General features: G+C 38.1%; 3 protein-coding genes across 3 annotated transcripts; 1 reads left to right on the top strand and 2 right to left on the bottom strand.

The window, feature by feature from the left end:
* The first annotated feature begins 233 nt into the window (after positions 1-233).
* On the top strand, positions 234-687 carry LOC109188699 (uncharacterized mitochondrial protein AtMg00810-like). Its single transcript, XM_019339332.1, has 2 exons — positions 234-481; positions 534-687. The coding sequence occupies exons 1-2, from the start codon at positions 234-236 to the stop codon at positions 685-687; spliced, it is 402 nt and encodes a 133-aa protein (XP_019194877.1).
* A 2,515-nt stretch (positions 688-3,202) lies between these two features.
* Positions 3,203-9,238, bottom strand: LOC109188553 (DNA-directed RNA polymerase IV subunit 1-like). Its single transcript, XM_019339201.1, has 14 exons — positions 9,154-9,238; positions 8,916-9,056; positions 8,738-8,833; positions 6,786-8,648; positions 6,282-6,451; positions 6,136-6,202; positions 5,953-6,071; positions 5,723-5,868; positions 5,383-5,642; positions 4,749-4,922; positions 4,523-4,660; positions 4,190-4,389; positions 3,839-3,950; positions 3,203-3,695 (listed from the first exon to the last, which is right to left on the bottom strand). Exons 1-14 carry the CDS (start codon positions 9,175-9,177, stop codon positions 3,549-3,551), a joined length of 3,657 nt encoding a protein of 1,218 aa, XP_019194746.1. The 5' UTR covers positions 9,178-9,238; the 3' UTR covers positions 3,203-3,548.
* LOC109188695 (DNA-directed RNA polymerase IV subunit 1-like) lies at positions 9,186-11,019 on the bottom strand. Its single transcript, XM_019339327.1, has 7 exons — positions 10,970-11,019; positions 10,107-10,198; positions 9,770-9,932; positions 9,569-9,690; positions 9,446-9,499; positions 9,292-9,372; positions 9,186-9,197 (listed from the first exon to the last, which is right to left on the bottom strand). Exons 1-7 carry the CDS (start codon positions 10,974-10,976, stop codon positions 9,186-9,188), a joined length of 531 nt encoding a protein of 176 aa, XP_019194872.1. The 5' UTR covers positions 10,977-11,019.
* Positions 11,020-11,223: the final 204 nt, after the last annotated feature.

Below are 11,223 nucleotides of genomic sequence, written 5' to 3'. Positions count from 1 at the left end.
CTTCAAAAATATATGTATCTTTATTTTACTACTCGCAAGATTCAGGCGTCATTTATGTTCAAGTATATGTTGATGATATTCTTGTAATGGGCAATGATCATAATCTTGTTAGTACTTTACTAGCAGAATTGTCATCTGAATTCAAGATTAGGGATCTTGGCGAACCTGGCTTCTTTCATGGGATTGAAATTGTTAAGTGTGATGATGGAATTTTGCTTTCTCAATAAAGATACATGACAGATATTTTAAAACGTGATGGCATGACAGACTGTAAATCTTTAGCCACTCCTATATCTATTTCGAAATTCATTGTCTTTAATGCAGACTTATATGATGATGCTACACATTATAGGAGTTTGGCTGGAGCTTTACAGTATCTTACGGTTACTCGTCCAGATCTGTTTTTTGCGGTCAACCAACTCTATCAACACATGCATGCTCTTACAGTCTCTTATTGGGAGAAATTGAAACGTGTACTAAGGTATGTAAAGGGAATTGTTACTTATGATCTGTGTAAGGAATTCAGTGTCTAGAGATTTACATGCTTTTTCTGATACTGATTGGGTTGGATGTCCTGAGGATCGTAAGTCAACTACTGGTTATGCTGTTTTTCTTGGTTCCAATCTTATATCATGGGTATGGAAGAAACAAAGAACTGTTGCTAGATCATCTACTGAGGCTGAATAGAAAGCTCTAGCAGATGTCTGTGCTGAGGTAATTCGGATTCTCTCTCTGCTGCGTGAAATTGGCATGACGGATGTGTCTACTCCCAAGTTGTGGTGTGATAATCTTGGTGCTACATACATGTGTGCAAATCCTATTTTCCATGCTCGAACTAAGCATGTAGAAATTGATTATCACTTTGTTAGAGACAGAGTTGCAAATGGAGATATACAAGTTAATTTTATTTCGACTAAGGATCATCCCAACTGGCAGATATCTTTACAAAAGCTCTACCTAGTCCTAGATTTTCTTTTCTTAGAGACAAGATACAAGTCACTATTGTACCATGTGCTTGAGGGGGAGTATTATGACTCTATGTATTTGAGTTAGATTATGATTCCTTATCTCAGTCTCCCTGAGTCTCTCTCTTTATATAACTTGTAATCTGTACATTTGTAATGATATTACTCAATACAATTCATTCAGTTCTCATCCAATGAAGGGTGTTTGGTTCATAGATTTACACAGTTACAAGATGTTTGGTTCACTGTAATTTAGCTATAGTTGAATTGGAATTCAATGGATGTCTCAATTACGTTGTTTGGTTGGAGGAAATTGCAATTCTCTCCTTTTGTTGAATTGCAATTCAATGGATGTGAGAAAGGAAAAATAGATGAAATGACACTACTACCCTTGGTTATTAATTATTACTACTTCGTATTATTATTACACAAAGGTATTTTAGTCTTTATATCACTTCTTTCCTTCTCAATTCCAATAATTATATTTCTCCTTACCAAGCATCGTAATTTGAATTCATACTTTATTCTCACCTTATTCTTTTCCCACTGAATTACAATTCCTTTCCCCCTTAATTCATTCATTCTAACCAAACGCCCTCTTAGGGCATCCTCAATAGTGTGGATTTTGGTGTGGATTTTGAGGAGTTTTTGTAAGTGTGATTAGGAAAGAGAAAATAGGATGGGAGGGAAAAAAATTAAAATTAAAAGTTGTAAAAGAAAAAAAATAAAGTGATTTACGCGCCCAGAAATGCACGCGCCAGCCTGGGCGCGAGAGTTGCGCCTCACGCATGTGAGGTGCAACTCTCCATTCAAATTGTGGGTCCCACATTCTGATAATTTTTGGGGTGCTTACAGGAGCAAAAAAACAATCTCTCTCCTCTTTATATCTCTTCCAACTCACCCTTCTTTCCTAAAACATTGTGCCAAAATCCCTCCAAAATCCCCTTTTGGGGATGCCCTTAATGTTTAGTTGATAACTTTTTTAAATATGAGATTTGATTACCCTTTCAATAAAAAGATGTGATTACTCCTTCCATTAAAATTTTCATTCCCTAATTAAAAACATGTGTCAAGGTTATCAAAGAGAACTTTCTGGGCGAGATTTGACCGACTACCTAGTCGACTAGGCGACGAGTATTAAATAAATAAATAAAAATAATATATATATATATATATATATATATATATATATATATATATATATATATATATATATATATATATATATATTTGAAAATATCTTGTCTTGTGCAGCCTTTTTGCTGGCTTATTTACTTCAAGCTGTCTTTAGTAGATGAATAATTTTTCCTAGAATAGTGAGAAGTCTAGTATTTATTGTATATTGAAAATATCTTGTCTCAGCTTTTTGCAACCTTATTTACTTCAAGTTGTCTTGAGAAGATGAATAGTTTTTCCTAAAATAGTGAGACGTTAGTATATATTGATAACATGCCAGAGTGAGGTAGTCGGCTTTGCTAGGAACAGGAGGACGACGCCGGAGCTCGAACCGCGCCGCCATCGGAGCCACCGCTGCCCCGCTGCTCCAACGCCACGCGCCGGCGCGTGAGGCAAATTCCAACGAGTTCTCCGACTGGAAATTACACCGGTCAACTCGCCTTAGTGTGTAGGTTCTGCCCATGTATGTTTTCTGGAGTTTTGGGTTGTATTCTATACTTAGGCGAAGCAAGCACATTAGGCGTTCAGTCTCAACAGACCGGACGCCTAGGCAACACCTAGATAACACTGACATGTATCATTCCAACTTATTAGTAATCTGATTTTTTAAGTTTGAATTAGTGTTTTTATATTTTTGTTTTAATTTTTTTTGTTCATATTGGTGCTTTGGATGTCATTATATTATAAATTGCCTTGATTTTGTTTTTATTTTTTTAATTTTTAAAACCTTAATTCCCATTATAGGGTTATACATAACCAAATATCAATATTGATAATCATTCGAATTCCACCCTACTACCAAATATGCAAAATACTTTTCACCAAAACTCATTAACATTACAAGTATTTGATTCATATTTTGATTCCGATTCCCATTCCCATGTGTAAAAAACACACCTTAAATCTATAACTGCAAAAATCAAAATTATCCGCATATTTTGATTCATATTATCCGCATGTTATTTTTGACAAAAATCAAAATAAAAACTCCATTCAATAATAAAGAATCATCCTATATGCTTTTGAATTAATAAATTAATATGAATGAGCATTTACAAGTTGAAACAAAAAGCGGGAGACCAATAACTTGAGATGATACTCCCGACAAAACTATTACTTTAAAATGCCAACAATTTTCAATTAAAAGATTAATTCTTTTACTACAACAAAGCTTTCCCTATCAACAAACATCAATTGACAGATGCATCTATATAACAACAAAAGGAAATGGCCATTGATAGCTTTTCGTTGCTACTTCCATTAAATCCCCTTTGCCTATACCAAATAAAATTCAAGGCAAACAAGCTTCAATGGGAGCAGCAAAAAGAAGCATACAGGCCCCTAAACCCAAAAATCTGTACTGGAGAAGCCAATAGCACTACAAAACTACAACAACTTCCCTTCCGGCTATCTCGAACGGAAACTCTTGGCCTTCTCGGGAGCGACTAGCTCAAGAGCATTCTGCACGCATTTGTGGTACGAGAAGTCCACGGATGTTCCATCTGATCGTTCCACAACAAAGCAGCGCGATTGGTGCTTCTCGTGCTGCCCAACCTGCCAAGACAAGCGGGATGGCAATCGCCACAATGGGAGAAACAATCAGGCGAGCAGAAAGTGAACAGGAATATATATAAGCTAAGGCACCAGAGGTTGAAAGTTCGGTTCAATCTCACGAATATAAGCTAAGCAGAATATACCTTTATTTCTTGGGCTCCTGTCCCAATTTTCTCTTCCCATTTTGGATGAAAGCTTAAGGCTTTCATCACAACGGATTTGTCAGATTCTCTCAATGGTTCATTGATGCGATAGCTGCAGCAAAACAAAGGAATAAATAAAATCGTGAAATCAGAACGGGAGAGAAATAATTAGAATTTATATTAGAATTATTTCCAGTTATGCTCAAACAGGATGGTATTGCACAACTATAGCACAATTATTGCACCGAATGGGATTTGTAATGGAACAACAATCGGAATGACATTAAAATCAACTTATTCGTCTCTCAAAAAAAATAAAACAAGGATTAAAGAAGTGAAATATTGACTTACGCGCTCAAGATATTTTTCAATGCCAGGGAGAGCTTCTTAATGTCATCAAGAGAAAAGGCTTTGGATAGATGTTGGGGAAGGGACTTGATAGGAATTTCGTTGTTTCCTTTTGGGTTGACCATCCCGTATTGCCTCCGAAGAGTAGCATTGCTACTCAACAGACTATAGACATCAGTTGATTTGGATAGTGGCTCATGCCCCTGGGTGGAAGAAAATAGAAAAATCATATCATGAAATATGAGACGATACTTATCAATGAAGATAGTCCCCACAAAAAGAAGACGAAAAGTAAAGCATAAAAATAAAAAATAAAAAAAATATCAAAATCTGTACCTTCCCAGAGTATAAAATATCAAAATGGAAACCGGTACCAATTGGAGGGGTCTTTCCCAATATCAAAGCTTCAGCACTCCCTCGAAGATCATCGACCGTTTCCATCTTTGCTGCTTTAACAAAAGCCTCACCGGGGCTCTGCATTCAAGTAGAAATAGTACGTCTGACACACAAATTTGGAATAAGACGGAAATTTTGAAGTAGAAATAGTTTGAACAACAATAACCTTTAAACATGCTTGTGAAAAAGGTGCATAGAGACCATTCGCCTTTCTTTGATCTGCAAGCCCTTTGGAATTCAAAGCAATGAATTCTCCTGTTGATGACAGATAATCTGCGGTGAGGACTAAGTGTTCGGGAACGATCTTCTTGCCAATTTCAGATATTGTAGAACTTAGACCCTGCACATCAAAGGTGTTTTATAAGTATATCTTGTTCACGTGGTTAAACAATTTAAAGCTCCTAAGCCAGAAAGGTTAGGGCAATTGAAGCATGTGCTCCAGAAAGGTTAGGGCAATTGAAGCATGTGCTCCATCTCAACTAAAAGCCTATATTATATGCTCAACACGTCCCCTCGCCTATATTATATGCTCAACACGCCTCATCACGTGTGCGGGTCAATTACTTTTTGATGGGCTCCAAGCAACACGTGAACCATAGTCTCTTTTTTTATCGGGTGGCATGGAGATTTGAACCCATAACCTTTGGCATGAAATTGTCTCAGATTCCAAATTGAAGAGTGTGCTCCATCTCAACTAAAATCATAGTTGGATTGCACATTTATGTTTATATATTATATGCTCAACAAGGGCAACTCATGTGCAACATAAAGAAATCCAACGATATATAGTCATAACTCACGCTCAGAAATGATATCCACGCAACGTCTATTCCATAAGCCCCAGATATATCATGAATATCATCTGGATGGCTGCGTTCCCAATCAATCATTTCCATTATTTGAAGGCAGCTATCCACGAGTTCACTCCAAAACTTAGCCCTCGCACAGTTCTCGGACATGAAAACCCGCAAATAAAGTTCTCCAGAAGATCTTTTCGACGATTGTGATGCAACGGAACCGTCCTTCCATAAGATATCAACCTTCTTGAATGCAGGAAATCCTAAAAATACACGGGAGGAATATAAAACACATACTCAACAGTAACTACCCAGTAGCATTATCCTATTTAACTATTTAAACCTTTAACGACTGTTCCAAGTAGGAATGGCATCACAACATCACGAAGGATATCACAATCTGGAGCAGGACGTTTTGAAACTCCGACAATCGAAGCTGTAATGCAAAATTTTGTATCTTCTTTCGGCAAGCCAGCAAGATAACAATCCCTGTCAATAACAAGGAACATTAATGCCGGTTTTTTGAAGTGATGCCAGTTTCGAGGCAAAAAGTTCTTTGAAGCAAAGCCTTACTCGCACATAATCTGCAGACTTGGAAGTTGACTATTTGGTTTTACTTTAGCGGCTTTGTAATGCCGGTTAAGAGCATTGGTAATGGATTGCAACTTTAAGCCTCTCTTCTTTGCGATTTCCTGGAAACAAAATATTAGAAATGAAACGTACAGAAACCGAAGAAACAAATCATCACTGCATTACCTTGTTCACATGAAAATGACAAATCCATGGACTACTGCGCTTGTCTCTGCATTTCTCCGGGGAAAACCTAAATTTAAAAAAGAGTTATTACTTAGGTAAAGAAGAGCAAAAAGAAAAACATCATAAACGGTACATAGAAAAACTACCAGATCATTACTGTAGAAACAATGTCTGAAAATAGGACCCTTTCCAAATGACTTTTCACTCCTAACGCTCCATATTCAAATCCATAAGCCCATCTTCGGAGTTTTCGAGACAAGAACAGTGAAGCAGTTTTACCTCCGCTACGTTTTTGCACTCCCGATTCCAGCACTTTCTGCAAAGTCATGTTAAAATACCAAAAAACGTGATCAATGGAATACTAGATGAACATATTGCATGATTGACTAACAAAGTTGTTCTGCTTTTCAAGAGATTGTAATGACCCTAGGCACCCAGATTCATGGAATACAAAACGAATTCAACCCAAAAAGCTCAAGCTAAACAAGTCATCAACGAAAACTTAACAGGTAACAGTAAAAATTTATTGCAAAATCGTGTAAATGTTGGGTAAAGGGATAGTGACATGTATTCGGGAAAAAAGAATACAGCTTCACAGTTAATGTTTAGAACTATCGTGCAACACAAGTGCAGAGAGAGAGAGAGAGAACCTTTAGGTTAAGCAAAGGCGATGGCTCAAGTGTGCTGATAGGCTGATCCAAAGCACTGTAAGCAGCTTCAGAAATAGCACATGCTGCCAAGGAACCGACAGGATGACCCGCCATAATATTAGGTGAAAAAGGATGGTCTTCTTGGGCATGATCGGGGTCTTCGGTGTGGTAAGAGAACTGAACAACGTGATTCCCATATGCATTTCTCACCGTTCCATCATATCCAGTATATAGATCCCGCATGAAAAACATAAGGGTACGAGTCAAAGTTCCAGAAACATCAGCATGCCCACCAAAAGAACTTTCCCTAGTTGTTAACGAATGCACAAAACACTCCAAAGGATTTAAACCCGCAAGAAAAGAATTTTTTACAACAGCACACGGGATGTAAGAGCCAGAATACTCTGGAATATTACGAGGACGGAATTTATCGCCATTCCTTGCAACGCAAGAAAGATTATACGGGATTTCAAATGACAATAGAACCGAAGCATGCTGCAAACCGAGACACATGCTATGCTGCACTGCTTTTAGCAGGTTACCCTTGCTCCCGGCCTTTAACATAGCCAGCAATGAATTCTCCTTGCTCGCATAATTATAAAAGAGGGATTGGATGTTCCGAAATTCTCGCTTGGAAGCAAATATGGAAGCTTGGCTACGTGCAACTGATTTCTGCTGCTCAACTTCAAAATTAATACAATTTTCGTTCCCTTCAGAACACTCAACAAGAAAATCTCGATAATAATCCTCCATTAGCTGTGAAATATGGGAAAGCCTCTCCACTTCTTGTAAACCACAAGAGATATCGTCAAGCATATTCTTACGGGTGTCTGGATCGGAAAGATAAATATCGGATAACGAAACACTTAAACCCCTCATCGACAACCACTCGCAGAGAACGTCCTGTGCAGTATTAAGGAACTGAAGTGCTTCCTCTCCATAACGTTTAACGAGACTGTCAAAAAGATTTCCATCGGTTCTACCGAGCCAAGAAGACCCACTAGAAGATATAATTTCACCTTGGCTAATACGCACACCATTAGATGGAAAATCATAATCGAAATCTGAAGGCAAAAGCATACTAAATAACTCTTTGCCAGTCCACGAAAAAGAACCTACTGGCATTCGTTTGATGATATTTGGGAACTGCAGTTGAAGAGGACAAAGCATTTGTAGTTGCTGCATTTGAAAACGGTTTAAGAAAACCCCATCCTCCATTATTAAATGAGCAGCAGTCAAGCTATCATGGCTTAGTGCTAAAAGGTTCAGGCCGCTTTGTCCATCGGTCAATTGCTTCTTCAAACCAACAAGCTCCCTAAGCTCCACACTAGAATCAATCGATTGAGGAACAAAACCGTGAAGGCAATCACCGTCAAAGTCCCCACGAAGAGGGTCGCAAATCAGGGGATTTACAGAAACAACTGAATCGACGGGAAGTATTTTGACAAACAGAGCAATAAGAGAGTGTTGATGAATAGAAGGAGGTCTGTTTATTAACACGATATCTCCATCAACAAGAGGTCTGTAAACAACATCCCCTATTCGCAACTTTTCCGATGCTTTGATACGAACCGGCCCACCATTTCTCCGAACAGGGATACTTCCATTTTGAAGAATAACTAGATGGCAAACCTCAGATAATTTTCCCGAGTTCCAACAATTCAACCGTTCCCCTATCTGGAGGCTCTCAGCAACACAGCGCGGAATACCAATGTCCCACAGATTTATCTTCGGATCACCAACAACCACCATGCGAAAGGCATGGTCAGTTCTCTTTCCAATAATAAGTTCTTTCACAAACTTCAGACCAGATCCAGATGCCCTACTAGATTCATTAACCGATGGCCTCTTCTCAACACGTAGCTGCAATGTTTAAAAGCTCGTGTAAGATGTTTTTCCAGAAAAGAAAACTTAGCAAATCGAAAGTGTGATTATATATTTATATGTCTTGCCTTTGTTATTTTGGTGCAGTCAAGAACACGAACGCTTAAGTCATTGGCTGTACCTTTGAAGTCAATCAGCTTTTTATAAAGCCTACTGCTTTCATCCTAAAGTAATACATCACATACAAGAAGCATATGAACTTATGAAGATCGATAAATGTGCAGAAAGAATTTAATTTCAACTTACAACTTGCATATCGCCAGATTGAGATTCCATTACTCGGTGACAATTAGGAGTCAAAGGTAAACAATTCACGAACATTGAATTTTTCCTCTTGAAGGTTGCCTCGAGAATCCCTGAATCAATTTCTTTCAGTATGCTATAGACCTAAAAGAAAAAAATGGAGACAAAATTCTTTTCAGATATGCATACAACAAATTGCTATGAATATTTGCACTCGAATAAGATTAACTCGGAAAACTACCTGGGCATGCGTTAGAAGTCTCATATTTGGTTTCAGAGTTTCATCTGATGTGTCAAAACTTTCGGTATGTGCATCATGTGGAATTATGTTCCAATAATCAGAAGCTAAACCGAATTTCTTTGTCGACTTTTCATTCACTTCTGCAATAAGTGCAGTCTTCCTAAACTTGTCTCTTCGAGATACTTTAAATTTCATCGGTGGATAGCTTTTAAACTTTATCTGTATGTTCAAGAGAAAACAAGTTCAAACACTAGAGAGCAAACCAGTGAAGATACGAGCTGAGCAAACTTACATCGCAATATTTGCAGTTCCCCAACTGGTTTTGCTCAGAGGTGGAAGCAGCATTCTGTAAAGCAAAGCAATCAGCCGAAGAACATAATAAGACTCGAAATATAATAAAACGGTAATTCCTGACCTTGACTCTATTACGGCGAACAGATTTACATGCCGGGCAAATTTTATTGAGAACCTGAGCAATCTCAGACATGAGATACGGGTTTAAAACTGTGTATTGTAAGTTGATTAAACCAAAGTGACCTGCAAAAGATAAAACCAAGTTTTAGCACTGAAAGGCGTGCATCATATCACATATCGATCCCAATTTTGTCCTTTGCACCTTCACAAATATTCATCCCAAGTTTTTCATTGCCTGGTGTACCAACTACCCGCTTTCCATCCTGTGCTCCACACGTGTTGCACTTAGAAGTTGAATTTGGCAATCCTAAAGCAGGATCTGCTACTTCATTCACAGCTCCTACTTGCTTGACCGAAATTTTGGCCTACATAAAATAAGCAAGCATCATTTGAAGATAGATCAAATATACTAACAAAGCATGCACATTTTATGAAACAAGACCTAGAGATTACAATATATGCATATCGCAACTTCATAGAGTATAGACAATGAGAAAAGGTAGTATAGGACAATCAGATAAGCGGAAAAAGGTACTTACAGCATCTTCTTCGGACAGGAAATCGAAACTAATGGCCTTTAAAACTCCGGGTTGTGGTTGTGCCATATCATCCTCCACCGAAAACCAATTAACTGATAAATGATACCAATTAGACAAAACCTTGTATACTATAGTTGGACATTTGAAAAGTGAAAAACTTGGATTATGTGCAATTAATCTAATAGTACAGAACCCAATAGATTATATGGGTTGAACCCCCCCACTGGAGCCCACATTCATATTTCACCAATCCCATCACACCCCTAGTGTTCTTTTCACCAAAAAGCAACATCCCAACACAAATACAGAACAGAAATCAACAGATTGAATATATACACAACAGAGACCAACCGGAGCCCACATTCATATAAACATAAACCTCGAATTATTTTAAACACAAAACAAATCCCATTCTCAATCCTATCACAGAACCAAACACCACCGCCTCTTATGTTCTTCTTTTCACCGAAAAGCAACACACACACAACAGAAATCAACAGATTATATGGGTTGAACATATCCACAACAGAGACCCCACCGGAGCCCACATTCAAATTTCTCCAATCGAAAAAAACAAAACCAAAAAACCCGAATTTTTCCAAGCCTTCTCAACCCCGCCACCTCTTCTTTTGATCTTTTCACCGAAACCCAACAACAACAACAACAAAAAACTACCTTTACTCTATATGCATATCATTCTAAACGAAAAACACAGATTAAACCCATATATGATATGAACCAAAGGGATGCATGATCAGACAGGCAGAGCAGTCGGAATGAAACAAGAACAGCAGCAAGTTTGCATACAAGCAATCCAACACGGGAATGAGTAAAAAAGAAATTCAACCCACAACTCCACTTACGCTCCATTGTTGTTGTGTCGTTTGGCCGGGCTTCGCGGTGTAGTGGAGGAAAATGGGCGGCGAGTTTTATGTTCCTAGATTGATGTTAGTGTATCTTCTCCTGTACATATGCATTGGGTTAATGCAGTATTTATACTAAGGGAAAAAAACCACTAACCAGGCGCTAGTAGGAGAAAACAGCGGTCCACTTCTGTCAACGCTACAACAAAAACCAACACCAAACTCCAAAACCAACGCTACCACTTCAGGGCCAG

Source organism: Ipomoea nil, unplaced genomic scaffold (genome assembly GCF_001879475.1).
Source record: "Ipomoea nil cultivar Tokyo-kokei standard unplaced genomic scaffold, Asagao_1.1 scaffold0193, whole genome shotgun sequence".
Taxonomy (NCBI): Eukaryota; Viridiplantae; Streptophyta; class Magnoliopsida; order Solanales; family Convolvulaceae; genus Ipomoea; species Ipomoea nil.
The sequence above is the reverse complement of the archived record's forward strand: the minus strand, read 5'-3'. Positions and strand labels throughout refer to the sequence as shown.

Bases quoted from the DNA above. Each gene is read 5' to 3' on its own strand.
- LOC109188699 (XM_019339332.1), top strand. From the start codon at position 234: ATGACAGATATTTTAAAACGTGATGGCATGACAGACTGTAAATCTTTA. The intron at 482-533 runs GTATGTAAAGGG...TTCAGTGTCTAG, and splicing joins AAATTGAAACGTGTACTAAG to AGATTTACATGCTTTTTCTG.
- LOC109188553 (XM_019339201.1), bottom strand. From the start codon at position 9,177: ATGAGACTTCTAACGCATGCCCAG. The intron at 6,072-6,135 runs GTAATGCAGTGA...TTTTGTTTCCAG, and splicing joins GTCATTTTCATGTGAACAAG to GAAATCGCAAAGAAGAGAGG. The intron at 4,661-4,748 runs GTTATTGTTGTT...ACTTGAATGCAG, and splicing joins TTTCACAAGCATGTTTAAAG to AGCCCCGGTGAGGCTTTTGT.
- LOC109188695 (XM_019339327.1), bottom strand. The intron at 9,500-9,568 runs GTCAGGAATTAC...TTTGCTTTACAG, and splicing joins TTCGCCGTAATAGAGTCAAG to AATGCTGCTTCCACCTCTGA. The intron at 9,373-9,445 runs GTAAGTTTGCTC...TTGAACATACAG, and splicing joins GGAACTGCAAATATTGCGAT to ATAAAGTTTAAAAGCTATCC.